General features: G+C 36.1%; 2 protein-coding genes across 2 annotated transcripts in view; one reads left to right on the top strand and one right to left on the bottom strand.

The window, feature by feature from the left end:
• Positions 1–18,138, top strand: part of LOC121727398 (scavenger receptor class B member 1) — an 85,450-nt gene extending 67,312 nt beyond the window's left edge. The window contains exons 4-14 of the mRNA XM_042115230.1: positions 3,915–4,006; positions 5,048–5,208; positions 5,683–5,821; positions 6,314–6,441; positions 7,018–7,102; positions 7,846–7,976; positions 12,134–12,255; positions 13,679–13,813; positions 14,113–14,231; positions 15,135–15,266; positions 15,434–18,138. Coding sequence (XP_041971164.1) covers positions 3,915–4,006; positions 5,048–5,208; positions 5,683–5,821; positions 6,314–6,441; positions 7,018–7,102; positions 7,846–7,976; positions 12,134–12,255; positions 13,679–13,813; positions 14,113–14,231; positions 15,135–15,266; positions 15,434–15,949 — 1,760 coding nt within the window. The 3' untranslated portion in view covers positions 15,950–18,138. The remainder of the gene's footprint in view (positions 1–3,914; positions 4,007–5,047; positions 5,209–5,682; positions 5,822–6,313; positions 6,442–7,017; positions 7,103–7,845; positions 7,977–12,133; positions 12,256–13,678; positions 13,814–14,112; positions 14,232–15,134; positions 15,267–15,433) is intronic.
• A 95-nt stretch (positions 18,139–18,233) lies between these two features.
• LOC121727409 lies at positions 18,234–20,175 on the bottom strand. The gene is made up of 2 exons (XM_042115248.1): positions 19,932–20,175; positions 18,234–19,836 (listed from the first exon to the last, which is right to left on the bottom strand). The coding sequence occupies exons 1-2, from the start codon at positions 20,170–20,172 to the stop codon at positions 18,299–18,301; spliced, it is 1,779 nt and encodes a 592-aa protein (XP_041971182.1). The 5' UTR covers positions 20,173–20,175; the 3' UTR covers positions 18,234–18,298.
• Between the last annotated feature and the right edge of the window lie 1,685 nt (positions 20,176–21,860).

Genomic DNA, 21,860 nt, shown 5'->3' with positions numbered 1-21,860 from the left:
TTATAATAATTTATATTTTTATATGGATAAATAATAAATTATGACAATACGGAAATCTGCAAGGTGATTTTTATTGCTAAAAATATAAATAAACACATTATTATAATGTTTGTAGTTTTCCACTCGTATATTAGGTTCAATTTTTCATGTTTATTCGTGACCTTGATTTTATTTTGAATGCAAATAAATTATTATTCAATAACATCGAACATGATAGTAACATATTATTAAATATTGTCACACGGAAGAGAAACTAATCGACATAATTCAATATAATTAAAAAAAATAACAATACCAGGAACCAAAATAAATCATAATATTTAATTGTTAAATAAATTAATTAATGAAAATAATCACTACTTAGTAGGTACTTAGTAAGTACTAAGTAAGTAAACTTAGTAAGTAGTAAGTACTACTTACTAACATTGCCACATACGAAAAATTAAATAAACATCCGTTGCAATTTGATAATAGTTAATTTGTCGTTACGAATTAATAATTAGGTATGTATTTAAAATTGCGTATTAAAAGTTAGTGTGCAAGAAATCACGTATTAACAAAATTATTCATATAGTTATAATACATCGGACAATATTACACTCAGGTGATAAAAGAACGTTACAATATTGTAACTTTAAAAAAAGTCTGTAGTCCACTGTTTCAGTAGCGGCAGTCAGCTGGGGGCTGGGGCCGACCTTGACGGCGATCAAAACAATAGAGTTCCCATCACCGCTTATTGATGTTCATTTCTTTATTCACATTTCACCTCGCACGAGCCGCTCGCGTCACACGGCGGTAGCTCAGTGGTTGGGAACATTGACATAGCACCGAATTTGTACGGTCTATAATACGATGCTTAAATTTCCGTTTAGTAATGGTGTGTTATAAATTATGGTATGTGTGTCGCGCTTGGCTTCAAGAGAAATGTATACATTTTGTTATAAGTACTACAGTAGCATAAGACTTAAACGAGTTTCTTTTATTGGCACTTTTACATCAGCTAGCATGCATCGGAACATAAATTGTTAAATTATAGTATACTGTGTAGTGTGTATCCATGCAATCAATACAGTCCTGCCTTGAAAATTCAGGCCTAAGTTCGATCCGTCTTGTCCTCTGCTTTCTGCAAAGCTGCTAATCCTACTCGTGTCATAAAACACGAAGAACAACAATTCTAAGAAAGCATTAAACTATTAGATTAAACGATCGTTGTCTTACATAAGTTTTCCTCGTGGTTTACTGGAACCGATTCCTATTATTGTGTTTTATTATTAATATTTAAAACCGGCCCATTAAACCATATTATCGGCGTAATTATAATAATGCCACGATTTATTATGTCTAAGTGGTGCCGAGTATCTAACGACACATTTATGGCAAAAGTGAAGCGTCATCGGCTATGTGCTAAAAGTTGCACGGTAATGGCTGTAAAACCATAAAACGTCGCTGCAGTAGCATAACAGATACGATATGGGCTTGTGAAAATATTAAATAGAAATAACAAAAATAAAAATATACTACGGACGTCAAAAGTTATTCTGCAATAAAAGAAGACCCAATCACGGCAGAAGTGCTGGTAATTTATTGAAATATGTGGGGATGATAATAATATTATAATATTGTAATGTAAAGTCACTAAACAAAGTGATAATACTTTAGGGTAAAGCCACACGAGCGTAATTTGTCAGTTGTGTGTCGCAGAATTTCGGTCGCGTAAATATCTTTGCATACAAATCATGACTGACAACATTACGCTCGTGTGAATCAAACAGGACTTTTATATGAAACTGAATGCAGCAGAATTTCTGCCAGCCGAAATTCTGCGACTCACAAGTCACAAATTACGCTCGTTTGGCTTCACCCTAAGCGTGTGTATGAGTCCCCCGTATAGAGTCGACTCTGAATGTAGCAGTGCTGAAAGAGTAACTTTTTAGGGTTCCGTAGCTAAATGGCAAAAAACGGAACCCGTATAGATTCGTCATGTCTGTCTGTCTGTCCGTCCGTATGTCAGCCACTAGCCACTTTTCTCCGAAACTATAAGATGTACTATTAAAACTAGTAGATCTAGTCTGTAAAGCGCATTAAGATTTTGAAACAAAAATGGAAAACTTATTAAACACTTTAGGGGTCCTCATAGGTTTGTACCTATGAGGAGCCCTTTGAGTTGTCTGAAACAAAAGCAATTTTTTTCATCTAACTATGAACAAAAAAAATTTAATTGATGTTTCGAATATATTTTTTTTCTAACCTGAATAGTTTGCGAGAGATACTCTTCCAAAGTGGTAAAATGTGTGTCCCCCCCCCCCCCTAACTACTAAAGTAGGGGCATGATAAGTCTAAAACAATATATTATTATGATGCACATTACCATAAATACTACCAACGAAAATTGGTTTGAGCGAGATCTAAGATCTAACTGAAATATAAAAATAAATCAAAAACCTTTTAATTTCATAAAAATAAACATTGCTGCTGCGGAACCCTTCATGGGCGAGTCCAACTTGCATTTGGCCGATTTTTACTTTTTATTTTGTATTTACGGGCAAATTCATGACGCTTGGGCTTTTGCCCATACCAATCACAAATAAAATTAGGCTCTTTTGGCGCTGCTACTTTCAAAGTGAACTCTATTTATGGGACATGTACCTACACACGCTAAAGTATTGTATTTATGACTTTGGTTTTGTTACATCCAATATAATATTATATTATGTAATCACAATAATATAATCAGTGATCGGCTGCAGCACATAAAGCGCACAACAGACCTTCAGCACAACAATGGATTAACAAATTGCGATTGTTTAATAATCGCCGATCAATCACCAATTAGCGCGCTTCCTCAACAAGCAACTGTTGTAGCGTCTCAGCGCTCCGTTAATTTCACAATCGTTAATGAGGTTTTATATCTTAAGCCGAAGAAGATTCTAGGAAGAGTTACATAAGTTACTGAAATGGAATGAGTTTCTGTAGTATTATTTAATCTTTAATGAATTCGTCTGCATTTAAACAAAGTATCGTTCGAGAAAAAGGCGCATTGTATGTTTGTAAGAAACGCCGAGGCTCATCGTTATAAATCTATCAAATAAAATAATCATAGCGACAACGCGCGCACTTCTCGTGATACGTCTGTTAAATCATCTAATGTGATTTTGAGTAAGTAGTGAAAGTAAAATGTAAAATTATCAAAATTGGCGCAACCGCTTCAGAGAAAGTACAAAGTACAGATTTTTTATAATCGCTTACGATGATCACAAGAATGTCATGCGTTGACGTCTTCGGCGTTCTCATGCTGCACTTAGCTGTTAGCTGTGACCTGCTGACCCTGACCGTGCGTCATTATGTCATTATATCTCGCTCTAATGACGTTAAAGACCAAAGCTCATAAGCTTTGTCCACACTGTGCCTTTTTCTGTCAAAGGCATGCGTTATAGCGCAGTCAACTGCAGCGAACGTGAGGCACGCTCGCGTTGCATACCCTCTGACCGTATCCAAAACTTCAAAAATGACAAAGTTAGCGTTGCGTTCCTTGACGCATTCAATTATTGAATGCGCCAATCTGAAAGTTGATGACGAAAATTGAAGATGAAAGTGCACAGTGTGGACATAGCTATACATCACTAGATCTTATCAGCGACATAGAATGACGCAGTTCGGTTTCCAAAAAGAAGATGACGTTCCCGCAACCTTTCAGACGGAAATGACAAATTAGCTTCCATTTCCTTGGCGGCTTGAGAAAGCTATAGAGCAGATTTACCAAGTTTTATTTTTGAAGTAGGTCATAATATTTTAATTAACCGCATATTTTGTTAGCTATGTACTCTTGCGGAATTATTATGTGCGTCATTTGCATGGTAGAAAAAACCCTAAGGCTCTCAACTTACTTAATGTCCTATATATAATTTCTGTTGCAGGGCGACTAGCAGTAATCACGTTCAGCATATGCACCGTGGTGCTCGGCATCGTCTTATCCTTCGTACCTTGGCTGGACTATCTTATATTTAAGGTAATTATTTGCATTAGAAGAAATTACTTACGTGAAAACATATTATTTTAATAATTAAGTATACCGTTTCTGTAAAATTGTCTCAGGTAAAGTAAATAATGATCTGAAAAAATTCAGAGATAAAAATAAAATAAACAAAAATATTGTTTACAAGAAAAAAAAACAAATATTTTGCTACATTGTTCTAATGGCTTCTGCAGTTGTTGCCCGCTGCGATCATCTCATAAATAATGACGGATAATTGTTATTATTTTCATGTAGTATGTTTTTTATTGTTCGGTATTATAATAATTTTTCCTTCAGAATTGTCCCAATGGCGACATCCGGTCCGCATAATAACATCGTTAGGAACACGAATGTAACTAGATAATACTAAAGTCCATCTAAGACCGTAGAACCGATTTTTCGATATAGCATGGAAAACTGCAGCTGCGAACAACAAGAATCTTATGATGCTTCATTGATATTTTGATGGGTATGTGGGTGCATGGGATACAGCCGTGACTCGAAAGTTTGAAATGACACCAGCGATTATTTAAAAGGCGTGGATATGATAAAGCTCTAAAAAACTAATTCTAATTTCAGTCCATAAAGTTAATATACCTAGCGGAATAGAGAACATAAAGTTAATATACCTAGCGGAATAGAGAAACAAAGGCCTGAGCAAGAGAGATGTCACTATCAGTAACACTGCGTGGTAAAAAGAGACGTGTGATACATGACAACAGAACTCTTTTTTTGACGTCCAGTCGGCACGTGCCACCGTGCCACACGTTGACAATTTAATCTCATAGAATTCATGTTCAATCATGCTTGTGTAAGTGTATACGTACACATATTTTTCACACAGGTGAAAATCAATTTCGGTTTCGTTTGACAGCTCGAGATTGTTGCTCTATTTCGCTAGGTATATTAACTTTATTTTCAGTCAAATGTTAAATCATTATTGTAGGATAGCCCTGTTTCGTTGCCGTAGGTATAATATCCGTGATTCGTATACGCTTAGATATTATAAGCTATTTATATGTAGCCGTGTTCCAGGAACTGAAACTATGGAACGGGTCCCTCAGCTACAGCTACTGGCAGAAGCCCGGGGTGATCAGACTGACCAAGGTGTATATCTTCAACATGACAAACCCCCAGGGGTTCCTGGACCACGGGGAGAAACCTAAACTGGTGGAAGTGGGGCCTTTCGTGTACAGGTATGTGAAATAAACAATTGGTCAAATCAGACTATTTCATGAAGCCCCAAGCGGCCACATCCGGCCCCGATAACAATAGATAAGCTATTGTGTCTCGTTTGTCCGCGATCGAAAGGCTAGTAACAAAGGTGCATACAATATTATGAAGTTTTCCGTCCCGCCTCGTGACTTGGACAACAAAATACCTATATATAGTTACATTTAATTACGACACATACAAATTTAATCTAAAGCACGTGCTCCAGCATCTGATATAGTAATCAGATTTTACACGTGTTGAAAAGATATAGTAATTATCAGACACCATAACAATTAACAACGAAAGAAGGAAATCATTATACGTAGAATTAATAAAGAAAAAGTTGAGCAATGAGTTCTCAAATTGATTTCAAATATTGCTTATGATAATTATATTTAATAATACTAAAAATAATTATAATAATTTTAAATAATAATCATAACGAATATTATCAGGGAGGACATGGAAAAAGTGAACATAGTGTTCCACGACAACGACACTGTGACGTACCAGCACAAGAAGATCCTGCGCTTCGTGCCCGAGATGTCGGTGGATAAGAGCCAGAAGCTAGTCGTGCCCAACATACCATTGCTAGTGAGTTGGCTCCTGAAGATATTTACAAACGAGTTGATAGATATCATCTTTGAAGCGATAGCGCTTATAATTGGGCCACACAAATTGACAATGAGAGTGACTGTGGTTGTGATGAACATTATCGATTTGATAAAGAGGAAGAGGAGGGAGGATAGGATAGCTTCTGTAGCACGGTTTCTAAAGTCTTAAGTCAGTAATACGTAGTCTACATCAATAAAAAAGGAATCTGGCCATTTAGCCGAAACATTTTCGTTTTCGCTTCGTTATAGAATCGCCCATAGACTTAATATATACTGTTATAGGTTTATGGAATCGCCGATCAAAATGTCTGATCAAATCAAAACGTCAACGTCACAATTAATATTATTAACGAAAGCTTATGTCAATTCCATATATTTTCATCGGCGATTCTATAACGAAGCGAAAATGAAAAGATTTTGGCTCACCCCCCGGAACATATTCATATTCCTAATAGAATTATTGTTTGTGTAGACAGTGACATCGTTTTCTCCGAACCTGGCGTCGATGCTGATCAGCTTATTCATATCGGGTCTATCGCTGGGTAACAGAGAACGAGCCAAACCGTTCGTGCAGATCACAGCAGAAGAACTTGTTTTTGGGTGAGTTTGTAACTTTAAAGAGTGACGACCAGAGAATAAATTTACATCTGATTAGACCTTGTAAACAAGGATTACTCTAATGGGAACTCCAAAGTAAAATTATTCTGAATTGACGCTGTTTGTGTAATATTCGTCATTAGTGATTCTGCATCGCAATAGACGCACAAAATTTTTAGGACTCATGTCGTGTCGACGCACTAAACACACAATAAGTCATATTTTATCAGGAAATATTGTGTGAATACAAGAATCGACCGCAATTCACATAATTATATAGTGTTTATTTCCTAAGTTAGTATTGCTAATGTGTTAAATAATGATTAGCAAAATGCTGCGAAGTACGTTCATCTGTTCAACTAACGTTACGTTATTTATTAAATAAATAACGTAACGTTAGTATTCGATACTGCTACGTTCTGCTATTTTGCAAGCCGCGCTATGCAAAAAATCTTTTCGCAATAACAATGATTTTGACCATGTCATGTCCTTCACTGATAAGAAATAATGAGGATTATTGTTGTCTCCTCCAGCTGAGATATTGAACTAGTTTTAATGATATTTTTATTTAACTTTCAGCTACGACGATCCACTAGTAAATCTCGCCCATTATGTGTACCCGAAAGGCAAGAGACCAAACAGCCAGATGGGACTGCTACTCGCCGTAAGTATTTTTTATAAGTACTTACTTAATTATTGTGTTTTGACAAAAATTATTTTTTAAATTAGTATAATGAATAAACTTTGCAAAAAACGGTGTAAAATACACCAATTAAATAACAAAGTAACGCTTTCCAAATAAATAATGTCATCTCAAGGAGTTTTAGCTTAACCAACATGAAACTTAAGTTCTAATAGAATAGAAAATTATACGTGGGAGAGCCATGCTTCGGCACGAATGGGCCGGCTCGACCGGAGAAATACCACGTTCTCACAGAAAGTCGGCGTGAAACAGCGCTTGCGCTGTGTTTCGCCGAGTGAGTGAGTTTACCGGAGGCCCAATCCCCTATCCTATTCCTTTCCCTACCCTCCCCTATTACCTTCCCTTCCCTTCACTTCCCTACCCTCCCCTATTACCTCTTAAAAGGTCGGCAACGCACTTGCAGCTCTTCTGATGCTGCGAGTGTCCATGGAAGTTGCTTTCCATCAGGTGACCCGTTTGCTCGTTTGCCCCCTTATTTCATAAAAAAATATATTTGTACAACTTAAAACTAAACTTACCTAAACTTAAAAACACAATAAAGGAAAACTATGGACAAATAGACGGTCTTACTTCTAGCAGCAGTTTCTGCCAGACAACTACACACACCAGACCAAGACACCTTTACAGACCAAGCACCTTAGTAGTATCTACAATAGAATATGACATGGTTTAATGACATTATATAAGAGATGTGCTCCTCTTAGAGAAACGGCACGCTGGACGAGGTGTCGACGATATACGCGGGCGAGCGGCTGGACCGCTTCGGCTACCTCGACCGCGTCAACGGCATGGACCACTTGCCGCATTGGAAGGACTCACCCTGCAATGATATCAGGTAGGTCTTTTATGTATCTTCTATACTAAATAAAAGAATTTACTATCTGTTCCATAATCCATTAGAACTTTCCGTGCAATCAAATTAGGTGACTCTTCTTTTCTTTTCAATTCTTATAATATTATGTTTGTACTTATATAATATTTAACTCTTCTTTTCAAGAAATATTTCCTCTTTATTATGAGACATAAAATAAAGATTTCATTGCAATATTAACTTTAGCAAAATTTATTATAACTAAATATGACGTACGACGTAGATCCTTGGTAGTCCTCGTGTTGTAGGCCCCTCGACGGATGTGGACAAACCACAAACGTCGTGAGATGTTCAGATAAAGTTTATCTGCTAATCGGACAGATACCCCACGTCGCTCGCTGGTTTTCGCAACATAAAAATTCTAATTTAATATTTAATAAAAATTCTTAAGAATAGGGACTATCACCACAATCTATCACGCACCGACCGACACGTCATAAGAAAATATTCACAGAAACGTCGCTCGAACAGTGTTGCCAGAAGGCAATGTCTGTAGAGCACTAAAAGCGGTGCGAATTGCACTAGAACTGTGGTATTTTCGACTTCAAAGCACTAAATATTTAAAATTGATATGGATTTCAAAAGAAAGACATATACAATTCAAAACATACTTTTTAATACCTATATTTTAATATGACATTAAATCAATCAACTTACAATTTCAAAATATTTAAAGTCAACAGAAAGTATAAAAGTTCAAACTAAACACTTATCAAGGGACACAATGTAACTGATTAGAACGTATGTACGTACGCGTAAGGAACGACTTGACTGAGTACTGAAAAAAATCCCCGGCCATAGAGCAGAGAGCGACACTAGACTGGTGAGTGGTGACTGGTGACATCATCGATATCCAACTCGTGTATAGTCTGTCAAAAAGTGAAGAAATTAAAAAGTGGCAACATCGTAGTGTCATATTATCGTTTTGTATCTTTCAAATCAATCGAAAAAAAAGGGATGACACTAGGATGCTGCCAATTTTTAATTTCTCCACTTTTTTGACAGACTGTAAATGCGAGATATAGCGTGAGCGGTGAAATGATTCCAGAAAAAGGTCACTATATCAATTTATTTATAATTAAAGAGCAGACATGAAAAAAGCACTAAAAATTGCACTATGCACTAAAAATCTTGGATGCGCACTGAACATACCAAAAATGCACTAGATTTAGTGCCGAAAACTAAAATGGCGACACTGCGCTCGAACAAAACATTTTGTTTACTGTCTATGCTGAATTGCTGATTCTACATTTTAGCGTGGATTGTATTGTGGAATGTTTCTACATTTATTATAATGATCTATTAACATAATATCATGACGGATTTTACACGATATTTGTTAGTAAATGGTTGTTCAAGACGAGATATTAAAGTGGATTGCGAAATATTGTGATATGATTACTTGTAATGTCCTTCAGCTATGTTTACCTTAATGGGTTAGTCTGGGTTAAAGTTAATCACGAATATTATGTCATCTCTCATAGTTCGTATTTATTGACGAATTAGATGCGATAGACCGATTAGCAATTATAATCTAGACGCGGGTAGGTCTTAGTCATCTTCCTTGTTATCTATAAATTGTTTCTCGACGGAGAAATACAAAGCTAAAACTTTCCTACCGTCCTGCGAACCTCCGGGAGATGAGTCAATGAATGGCGTTGGACAAATTCGCGAGAAAACTTAGTACAGTGACGTAATTCCCCATTTCCGTAGAAATATAAGTACGCACAAACTAACACGAGATGAGCGTAGCCATAAATTCAATAAAGCAATAAATAATAATCTGTCTAAACCTTATCAAGAATCCCATCAACGAAGTACCTAATAGGCTACGGCTGTATGTTATTTACCTTATACTCATAATTTAACGATGGTATTATTATTAATTTAATGAAGTAACCTGTTATGCTGTATATGGTATTTGGGCGTTTCCTAATTTTATTATATTTTAATGGTTCCATAAAATAAATACATAATTGGTGTGACGTATTAATAAAGACGTTAGTGTTAGAGCAGAAAATATCTCGTAGATATACTTCGATTATTACAACTATCGTAAGGTAACAATAATTTCTGCACTTCCGAGGGCCTAGATTGGCGCAATAAGCGATTATTGTAAACGCCAACACCAACGCCACAAAATGTATGGGATTTGGCATTAGTATTCGCTAGCGAAGCGATGACTTGTGTCAAATCGCATACATTTTGTTAGCGTTTACGACAATTGCTTGCTACTTGTCTACTAGGGCAGGTAGTAGGTACATTTTAGCAACATCGTTATTTAGATCCATCAGATTGTACTTTCAACAGTCGTCACTTGTACTTATTGTTATACGTTATTCTCAGACAATAGTTACATTTTTTTTTATAAATAAACTAATTGTTAAAGTAGATAGCATCCGTATTTATTGTTTATAATATCGTAATGATTCATGAGGGTTACAATGTATTGCCACATTCATCATTAACTTGACTATAAAATTAATTAGAATAAGGGTAGAACTAATTGGAAAATGTAGATATTGTGTTTACGTAACCGGACTTTTGTATCACTGGCTACATAGGCAATTAGTGTGACTTAACATAATTTACCGGGCACTATATCCTTCCTTCCTTCTATTTCTTTTTTCTTTAAAATTCACTTGGATCTTTCTTTTTATTTCCAAATCCAAATTGATAATTGTTAAAAATACCAGCCGTCCCGGCAAACGTTGCTTTGCCATAATATAAATCAAGTATTTCGCCCATATTATTTTATTGAGGGGACTAAATAAGTATGTTACCGTGACAACGTCCATCGCTATCCCGTCACACAAACAATGGTCGTCGTTAGTCTCGAGTTGTAATAATTTACTATTATTTATTCAACAAATTCACTTATAAATATAATAAGTACCCAGTAGCCGATTCTCAGACCCACTGAATATATATGCATATATAAAATTTGGTTAAAATCAGTAAAGCCGTTTCGGAGGAGTACGGGGCCTAACATTGTGACACGAGAATTTTATAATTATATAAGATTAACTTACTTATTAACGCTACACAGTATTTTGTATTGCTTTTATAGTTGCAACGGCGTTTTTGTAGAAAATACTTTTTATACGTCATCCTTATCATATTATTTTCAGTTTGATATAGGATCCGACAGTATAAAAGATTAGCTCTCAGCTCTGGGCTATCGGACACGATGTCGTCTAACGGCTATCTGCGTCCAATATACAACGTGTAACTAAACTAAGTGATAATACTTTAGGATGTGTATGAGTCCCATGTATAGAGTTCACTGTAAAAGTAGCAGCGCTGAAAGAGCATTTTTTTTCACTTTTGCATGGGAAAACTCGTGACGCTGGGGCGCTTGCCTATACAAATCACAAAAAATCTTTTTGAGCGCTGCCACTTTCACAGTGCATTCTACAAGGAACACGTATATATACACCCTAAAGTTTGTCACTTAGTTTTGTCACATCTTGTAGATATCGTATCGATTGGGAAAACGCTCACCAATTACTTTTAATATTTTGGGCTGACATAGAGTCAACAGACGCATGTTTGCGTGGATTTTGCGTGTTTCCTGTTTGAAAAGTTAACCAAATATCCGGTAATGCTTTACAATAATTTAAAACCCAATGTTAAGCTTTATCTCGAAATATGCTCTGTAATACCCATTTTATCAATTTAAAAGACAAAACAACTTAACACTAACATTTTACTTCATATAAGGTAGTTGATCGAATAATGGATCCCATTTATATGGATAGGAAAACGTTGTCCTAGCTAGCATGGCCTAGTCTCTTGGGAAGGTCAAAACCATCCTGGATATTTCATTCGGATAAGTTCATAAAATATATTGCTAGTTGATGCCCGCAAATCCGTTGTGCCAAAGTTCGTTTATCGCGCAGGTACCGTAGAGTTTTTCGGGATAAAAAGTATCCTATGCCCTTTCCCGGAATTCAAAGTATCTCCATACCAAATTTCAGCAAAATCGGTTCATCGCTTTGGGCGTGAAGAGATAACAGACAGACACACTTTCGAATTTATAATATCTGTATGGATAATATTATTTTACACAATATTAGAAACATAAATGTGTTTGATAATATGATTGTGATCTTCCCCAGAGCATCAGAGGGTTCGTTCTTCCCGCCGCGCGCGGTGACGAAGTCGGACATGCTGTATGTGTACGACAAGGACCTATGCCGGATCCTGCCGCTGCAGTACCGCGAGGATGTATACAAAGATGGTGAGTTTCAGTCCTTTCCAACCATGCTACTTGCTGCTCCAGAGGAGCTGTTTGAGGCGAGCACTTATGACCAACACAAAACTGCAAGTCTGGTTGGTCAAAAATACCATGGAGATGCAGATAGGCAGATGGAGACTGGACAAGCATCAAACCAGGTTACAGCTGCTTGCCTCAACCATGAACTGCTTTTAATTTGTTGGCAGCAATGGTAACGTGCTGATATAAATAAATTATAATAAAAAAATAATTGCCCACTTCATTTTCCGGAAACTATTATTGGGTGTCTGTAATGTCATTAAAATGAAGTCTAACAAATACAAAAAAACCGGCCAAGTGCGAGTCGGACTCGCGCACCGAGGGTTCCGTACAAACCTGCAAGGTTTACAAAGTTCGTTCATTACGACAATCGAGTATATATTTTGTAATGTAACTAAAAATTTAAGGTTTTCGGAATTTTTCCTTTATGTGTGCTATAAAACGTTGCTTCATGCCAAATTTCAAGATTCTAGGTCGACTGGAAGTACCCTTTAGGTTTTGATTCCCTTGCGAGTACTTGCAAGTTTCAAAATATGCAGCTTAAATTGCTGTTTCTTTTGATTGCGTTGACATAGAAGTTTGATTTTGTTACAGCTTAAAGGTATTATAGACCTGAGTACTTGGTATGAATTTCAATTTAATACCTCTACGCGTTTATGAGGAAATGGGTAGTAAGTTTAAAATTATTAAAAAAAATATATATTATGTGATGTAACTAAAAATTTATGGTTTTCGTAATTTTTCCTTTATCTATGCTATAAGACGTTGCTTCGTACCAAATTTCAAGATTCTGAGTTCACGGGAAGCACCCTGTAGGTTTTGATTCCCTTGGAAGTGTCGAAAATTTGCGGCATAAACGGCTGTATCTTTTGATTGCGTTGGCTTAGAAGTTTGATTTTTTCACAGCTTCAAGGGACAGTAGACCTGAGTAATTGATATAAATTTCAGCTTCATACCTCCACGCGTTCCTGAGAAAAAGGGTCTTGACAGACGGACGGACGGACAGACGGACAACAAAGTGATCCTATAAGGGTTCCGTTTTTTCCTTTTGAGGTACGGAACCCTAAAAATGTAATTAATATATTTAATACGCTACGCTCATTTTGGATAACTTTGAATTGCGATTTAACTTTGAACAATACAAAACAATGCATTATTGTATTGTTCAAAGTTAAATCGCAATTCAAAGTTAACCAAAATGACTGTATCGGATTGGATTTAAGTATATAAGGATAGCTGTAGTAGCTGTAAAAATGTATATTGTATAATAAATAAATAAAAATTAAATAAGTACTACACTGGGTAACCCTAAACTTAAGGTCGATCACCGCAATTTAAGGTGTAACCGCACGACACTATTTTTACGAATAATTTTGAATCTGTGCAGGCATCCAGACCGGTCTGTACACGCCACCCAGCTCTACGCTGGAGACGCCGGACGTCAACCCCGACAACAAGTGCTACTGCCAGAGCGAGTGGTGCCCACCCCGGGGGCTGCAGAACATCAGCCCCTGCCAGTACTGTAAGTATCACCTGCTAGCGTCAGGTCAGGTAGATCAGTTACTTACACTTTCACGTTACACTTACTCTTATGGTTAGAGAAAACACTTAGTAAATTCGTTAAGTCACAAAAAAATTACCAACATACTCTTGCTCTTATGCTTTTAGGAACTTAAAAGCAAAAGTGAAGTGACATTAATGCCTGTGTATATGTCTTAAAACTATTACCTAAACGTTTCTGCAAGATACAATATCTTACTGTATTTATCAGTTTATTATGTTTTTAAGTTGAAATAGTTTAAAATTTAAGTATTTTTCCAGATGCGCCTGTGTATTTATCATATCCACACTTTTACGATGCCGATCCGTCGTTGCTAAAAGATTTCGAAGGACTCAAGCCTGAAAAAGAGAAGCACGAAAGCTATTTCAAGATCCAGCCGGTACGTTGAATTGTTTAAATTAATGATTAACAAAAAAAAATTAAATTACTATTTAAGTCACAGCTAAATTATTTGCACAAATAAATTGACTATAATATCACAGTGACCATGGACTCTGAATTAGGTAAAAATGGGACCATTCGCATTAAGATAAAGCAGTAGCAGCAGTAATCATAGTATATTATATTTTTTATTTATCTATATTATAAAAATGAGTCGCTGAATGTGTTGCTAAGCGCAAAACTCGAGAACGGTTGGACCGATTTCGCTAATTATTTTTTTTAAATATTCCTTGAAGTACGAGGATGGTTCTTACGGAGAGAAAAATTCTAAAAAAAAATTAAATTTCCTGAAAAAGTCTAAAAACAACACTTTTCTATACTCCCATACAAAAGTTAAAGAATCGACTGTTAGGCGATACGAAGTTCGCCGGGTGAGCTAGTATAATATATTTATGGACTGGTGACTTGTGTGGTCTGTCATTCGCCTGACAGTCTGGATCCACTGAAAATCAGGGACTGCGAACCGCTGTTATTACCTGAGTGGATGCCAATTCAGTTTTTGATCATTACACTTCCTGCCTTTTGTTAGACTTTAAAATATTACTGTGCCAATATTAAATAATATGTTATTGTCTTTTCGTATAGATACTTTGTTTGTAATATTTATTGTGAATTATTGTTTTGTCCTAGTTGACAAAATTGTTTGTAACCTTGTACGTTCTATTTCTTTGATTTTTTAGTTTTATTATTATTATTACTTTTTTTCTTTTTTCGTTATAATGTCTTGTGGTGTAATGCTCAAAAAAGGGGGAATAAACGTTTATTTATTTATTTCATCGAAACTTGAATTTCGGATCGGATCTAATCTCGGATGTTTCATAAAAAATAAACTCATTTTCAGAAACTGGGAGTGCCACTCGAGGGCCAGGTGAGGGTCCAGCTGAACCTGAAGGTTGACCAGGCCAAGAACATCGCCACCAACGGCATCAACAAGTTTCCCAGCATCATCTTCCCCGTCATGTGGCTGCAGGAGGTAACTAACAATCAGAAAAATTGTATCTACTTTGAGAAGAGCAGCTTAATCACTAAAATTTTTAAAGCTCCTTTAATTTTCCCGATGGTCTCAGTGTAATCACACAGAAAATGATTTATAATACCTTGTTATGTTTTCCCTTACTCAATGTAAAATTTCTTGCCCAGGGTATCGAAGGTGTGAGCAATTCCATCTGGTGGTGGGTCTTCCTGGCGACACGCGTTGCTCCGGTGGCCGGCCCCACTCTGGCATACTCGCTTATCATCTTCGGTCTCAGCATCCTGATCTACCTGTTCATCAAGGCCTACAGGAACTTCGTGATCGGCGACAAGCCTATCGAGATCGTAGAGATGGGCCGGGAGACGATCCGCAGAAGCTCCACCCTCATCATCAACAGCTCACAGAAGCTGCTCCACAACAACACCATGTACCAGCCGCTGAGCCAGTGCGATCCCTCGCCGGACGACGGCAACGAGGACGGCCTGCAGGAGCTCAACTTCGTCAAGAAGAGGGACAGTCTCACCCGGAGTATAGACGAGCTGAAGGGGAGATTGAACAGAGACTTCGTCAAGTCCAACTTCGCCGAGCCGGAGAGAGAGTCGCTTATAGACTCGGACAACACCTTCATAATGTCGGAGCACCACCAGCACAGGCTGTACTCGGTGCCGGACGACTACTACTGATCCGCCCGAGGGCCATCCGTTAGTTCTTAAATGGTGTAGAGGATCCAAACGCTTTATTTCGGTGGTGAAGTTGTGAAACAATTTAGTGATATTATAGTTGGTGAAATGCGATTATTCAATTGCAAATCCAGTAGACTTTGAACGTCCTGCGACCGAAATATAATATGCCATGTACTAGTAATTCCTACGTAATATTATATTAGTGAATGTTGTGCGTCATCCCCGACGCTCTATTTTTGCTCAATTTTATAATGACATGTGGTATGAGGTGCCGCCAAATATAAAAATATATAAAGTTAAATATATTATATACAAAAAATATTGCTAATAAATTTTATGATATTTTACTTTATAACAAATTTCGATTTATGAATAATTTTATGTGGATGAAAATCATGTATTGCCGATTATTAAGACAACTGTAATTTCAATAATTGTAATTTTAAGTTTCATAGGAGTAGGCGAATTAATTAAACGAACGCAGTAACGTCCCGCGAAAATGTGCAATGCTAGTCTACTGTTAGATATTATGTCTATTGGATTTTCGCGGGGGAAGAGAGCGTTTCGAGACTAGAAGTTATTTAAATGAAATTTACAGAAAATTCGATAGAGATCACTTGAATACATTCTACTCTTAACGCTAGGCTACAGAATATTCTTCGAGGATCATTCAACGTTAGTTTGGACCAATTAATGTGAGAGTGAATTTTCAAATGTGATCGTAACGAACGTGACGAATTGTTTTTATTTAAAGGACACAATGTACAAATATATTCGTAGTAGCGGATAGTAAAGTCCTACTAGCAATCAACCCACACGGCACAAGATAAACAATTTGTCCCCCTTTGTCTCCCGGGGTGACCAATGATAAGGGACAAACGAGATCATTCTCATTAGTTCCACTGGGAAACAAAGCAACAGGGGACGAGTGAAGCTCAAGAGAACCTTTATATAATCTTTACTTTATGTTTTACTCGTGGTGTTGGATTATTCTGCTAAAATCATTTCAGAAGGTGTAAGGTGGGTCTTGGATATGTTCGCTCAAGCATAATATTATTTTAGTGTCTGGATGCGAAACGTTATTTATTTCATTTATTTTATCATCTTTTGGTTTAGAGTTACCCAGTGTACCAGTGGATGTTATAAATGTTAGGAGTGAATCATCATTATGATCAACTGAATTACTGCGAGATTCATAAACTTTATGTGAGATTAAAACAAAACAATAAAATATATCGTAAGCACCGATAGTCGTTGCGGAAAGCGATGTCGATGGAAATTACTATAACCAGCTATAACTAACAAGCAAGTTACAAATCTGTCGTTGTGCTTCTGACGACAAAGAGTTTTAATATTTCCTTAATATATTGTTACCAGTAATATTACATGATTGTTTTTATTACAAGTAACAGCTGATATTCTAAGGTGTAAATTATACGCTTAAACATTTAACTATAGCGTAGTCAATTTTTTGCTATTTTAACTAGCCCTTAAACTTGTCCTATCTTAAAAATGCACCTGTCCTTTATATGATTTTATCTGTATAGGCGAATATTTTAAATATTATAGTTTATATTGCATCAACTTTTTACAAGCGCTGACAGCAATATAAATGAAAAGTTTGCATATCATGAACAACAATACTTGCTCAATTTAATTTAGAAATATCTTGCGAAATTGTCTTCCGAATGTCTTCCAATGTGATGGAGTCAAGGCAATATTATGTGAATATAGTGTATGTGTGTTGTGTTGTGTTGTGTGTGTGGCTGTCCGTGTGCCCCGATAGAACCACTACGAGACCTTTAGTAGTCTGTTGCTGGAACAACACTACAACGTTGCCAGTCGGGGCGTATGGGCATTACAATCTCCGTGGACTAGTTGATTATTATGATTTCCTAGTTGATGTTCTGTTAGATACCATGGGGCTTGCCTTTACAGTATGGACCCTACAAAACGCAGTATTAGAAACGTTTGCCATATTGTTAGGAGTGAAATAGATGTCGCTAAAGATAGTCAACCAGTCCACGGAGCGCGCGAGATACTGCGAGCTCATATTAAGCTTTAAGTGTAAGACGGAGACGCCGAAACATTCCATTGGGGTTGTCCACGGAATATTTGTGGAATTTTGTACATATAATAATTAAGAGATTTTGTATTCGATACTTGTTTATAATATAAATCTTGAAAAATCGATTGTTTTTTTTCTTAATACCCTTACGTGTTCTACGAGTTAGGTGTCGTGCTAATGAATTAATTAAAATAAAAAGTTGAATAAAAGAGAAGATACCAAATAAATTATATAATATTATCTCTAGTATAAAATTATAAAAACGCACGAATGTTTTCAAGTCATTCAGAATCATTGGAGGAATAGAGTGAACCTTCGGACATGTGCAACAGTTTCAAGTCTTTGTCTTTCCCGGGTTCAGACTGAGAACTTTGCCTGGAGCGCCTGTGAAGAAGGGTGTTAAAATATTTAGTGATGTTCTTCGAAGCTTTGCTCACTAATTCTGTAGATTTATTCTTCCCGGAACAACTAGAGAGGGTGTACTTAGACAAATTTTCGTCAGCTAAATATATATTACGTTCAGAAAGTATGGCATCAATAGAATCTTTAGACATATTTGTCTGAGCAGCCTTTTCACTTGATTTTGATTCATTAGTTGTAAGATTTTTGTTCTCTATAGTTGATTCTGAATCAACCTGTGTATTGTGGCAGCTGAAACTATGGAATTGTTCTTCCTTGACTGACAAATTTAAATCACCTTTCTTATTAAAACTCTCATTATTTACTAGTTCTCCACTAGCGACTACAGATTCTTTATTTACTCTCGAAATATTTTCATCGATGTTATAATTTGAATGAACTTGTGCTATTTGATCATCTTGTTTTTCATCCTTAGTATATTCATTTTCATCACAACTCTTATAACGGTTTTTCCAGTCACGTCTGTTTATAAACTTTGATAGAATATCATCGGATATGCTTGTTTTAGAGTCTTCAATTTTATTTTTATCGCAAGACATATAACATTTCATGTTTGCGATGGTTGTTGAGGATTCACTTGCAGAATGATTTTTTGAATTCTCAATATCTATAACACTTGTGCTTATTAACGGTGTAGTAACTGAATCCTGTTGGTAGGTCCTAAAGAAGTGACTAATAACTGGTTTCTCACCAAAACACGGGCACTTTCTTCTCATACAAATTGTGAAAATTAAGATACACTGAAATATAGTGATAGCAGCTAGAAGAGCCGTGATCCATAAGTACTGTTTTAAATATTTGTAAACCGTTTGATTCAGTGGTGATTTTTTTGAATGAATTAACTTTTTGTGTTTCATTTTAAGGTGTTTTTTAGTTTTTCGAGGACAAAAATCTTTTGTGGTAGCAGTTAGACCAAATGTTTCATTAGCTCTGAATAGCTTTCTATTTGATATCGTCTCTTTCTCGTAATTATTACTAAATAGTGATTCAAATTCTTTGGCATTTGCTTGTATATCACGCTTGGCCATCGCATGGGCTGCTAATGAATTACTTGCTACTGTGTATTTATTTTTGGTTTCTAAAAGTGTAGAAGAAATATTGACACATTTGTTTGTTGTACTTCTTTTATTATGTTTTCCATCATCATTATGAATTCTTTCACAATCCGCAGATCGAGAGCTACTTGTTTCGCCGTCATGGATATTAGTATTATCACAATTTATAGTAAAGATTTCTGTTCGGCTATTTTCTTCTAATAAAGAAAAGTGAAATATTATTTTAACAATGACATTTGTATTGTTTTGATAGTATGGTCTTATGTGCATATAAACCCAACATTGATCATCACTTGTTAGACTCTCAGATATTGCTGCTTTTAGTTTTATTGTTCTAGATTGCCCTAAAATAATATTATTTAGTAATTAGTAGTAGTACATAACTCTAATTTTAATCTATTTTTTGCTGTTTTAAAATACTAATTGGATATTAATTTACCTGCAGGCACAACACACTTGCAGGTTTCATCTGTAAAGTTAACCCCTGTGTCTCCAGTAAGGTGGCAGTCACCAGGAATCACCCTCACGTAATAGTCATCGATAGACGTATTGTTGAATGAAATGAAAAAGGAAATTCCTCCAAAGTCAGTCGACGCCTTATCTTTTCCTGCATCTACTGATCTTATTTTTACTTCAGAAACATAAATTAAGGTAAGAAAAATAAAATCGTAAAAATGCATTTGTCATCATCAAACAGAGAATGACAGATAGAGAAATATAATACACGTGGAATGACATGTGACCTTCTTGCATGTGACTTAAATTTGACTGTGTCATGTCTTCTGTATTTTTTTATATTTATAAAATTTTACCAGAACAAAGAATACATACAGGTTAAACAATTTATTCTAGATCACAGGTACCCTAGCCCAGCGGTTTAAGAGCAGCTGTAAAAGCTATAACATAAACATAATACTTACTTCTTTTTAAATAGAAAATAGGTAGATCTCGGCAGGTAATAATTTAAAACACACATCCAATGATCACAAAAGTTTATTCTACTATTTTCTACTACAAAACTTTCAACATGTACATGAGCATTTAAAATGAGCAATTTTTCCATAATATATACAAGCACTAACTTACAAGCTATTAGCTAAGTTTGAACTATGGCATTATATTATGTGTTACCGTAAAGGAGTGAGCCCATTGAGACGGGCCGTGCCGGGGCTCATCGCAAAAATCCACCTCCATACAATTTGTATGGAAGCGGATGCGCGTATCGCACACTGTGTCGGGGCGCAGTGGATTTCCGTCAATGCAACAAGGCCCGGCAAGGCCCGACAAACCCGCTGCGCCCCGGCAACAGTGTGACCACACTTCACATAGATTTCCACTTTTTGGTAGATTTGAGGTGAATTTTAATAGAAGATCGATATTATATAACAAATAATATAAAAAATTAAAATGCATAATGAAGACAGTCCATATAAACATTTTAGTTTTATTTTAGTTTCAACCACGAAGAACACATTGATTAATAAAGATTTTCGGTAGAATCTAAGAGACTCACCCAGATAAACTGCAGAATACCTCGTTAATCTGCAGTCTTTAAACTGGTTTATGCACATTAACGGTAACATATTAGGTAGGTATGCATAAAGCAGGTGAAACAGGATAGCAAATTATATAATATAGTCATTTGAGGTTTGTCTGAAAAATTTGCCGTTAACTCTTGCGCAAGAAGCCTAAGAGGGTACGCTAGCACTGTTTCTCCATACAAACGTATTCCCCAATTTACTCCCTGGACCATTGTCCAGGAAGTAAATTGGGGAATACTTTTAGATAAATGATTTTTTATACAATATTGGGATAGCTATGCTTCTACGTTCGATTTTTTCTAAATTTACTAATAATAGCTCGTCTGTCAAGCGCCCTAAATGGGCGTCTTACGGCCATTCCCAATATTTGATCTATCTCTGGTTTTGCCCTACTAGAGATAGGAATAGCTCACAATTGACATAAAATATATGTCTCTAATGTCTAATGTGAGTTATTCCTATCTCTAGTAGGGCAAAACCAGAGATAGATCAAATATTGGGAACGGCCGTTAATCTAAGACTATTCAAAAGTATTTTCGAAAATGGTTTGACAGTTCGTGACAGATGAAAGTATAATATGTAAATAAAAAAATATGACCCTTCAAAAATCGCAAAAAATGAATGGGGTATTCATTTTTTGCGATTTTTGAAGGGTCCGTACGGGCCCGCCAATCTACCGACCATAAAACAAATTTGAAAGATATTTAAGATAAAATCAAAACGTAGAGGCATAGACTCACTATTCCTGAAGATATAAAAAAAAAATTAGATAGGCTCTATTTTGAAGGAGGAATTAGAGGACTACGTTACCTCGATTTACTGTATCT

The sequence above is a fragment of the Aricia agestis genome, chromosome 5, assembly GCF_905147365.1.
Source record: "Aricia agestis chromosome 5, ilAriAges1.1, whole genome shotgun sequence".
Taxonomy (NCBI): domain Eukaryota; kingdom Metazoa; phylum Arthropoda; class Insecta; order Lepidoptera; family Lycaenidae; genus Aricia; species Aricia agestis.
This window is presented reverse-complemented; position numbering and strand designations above follow the sequence as displayed.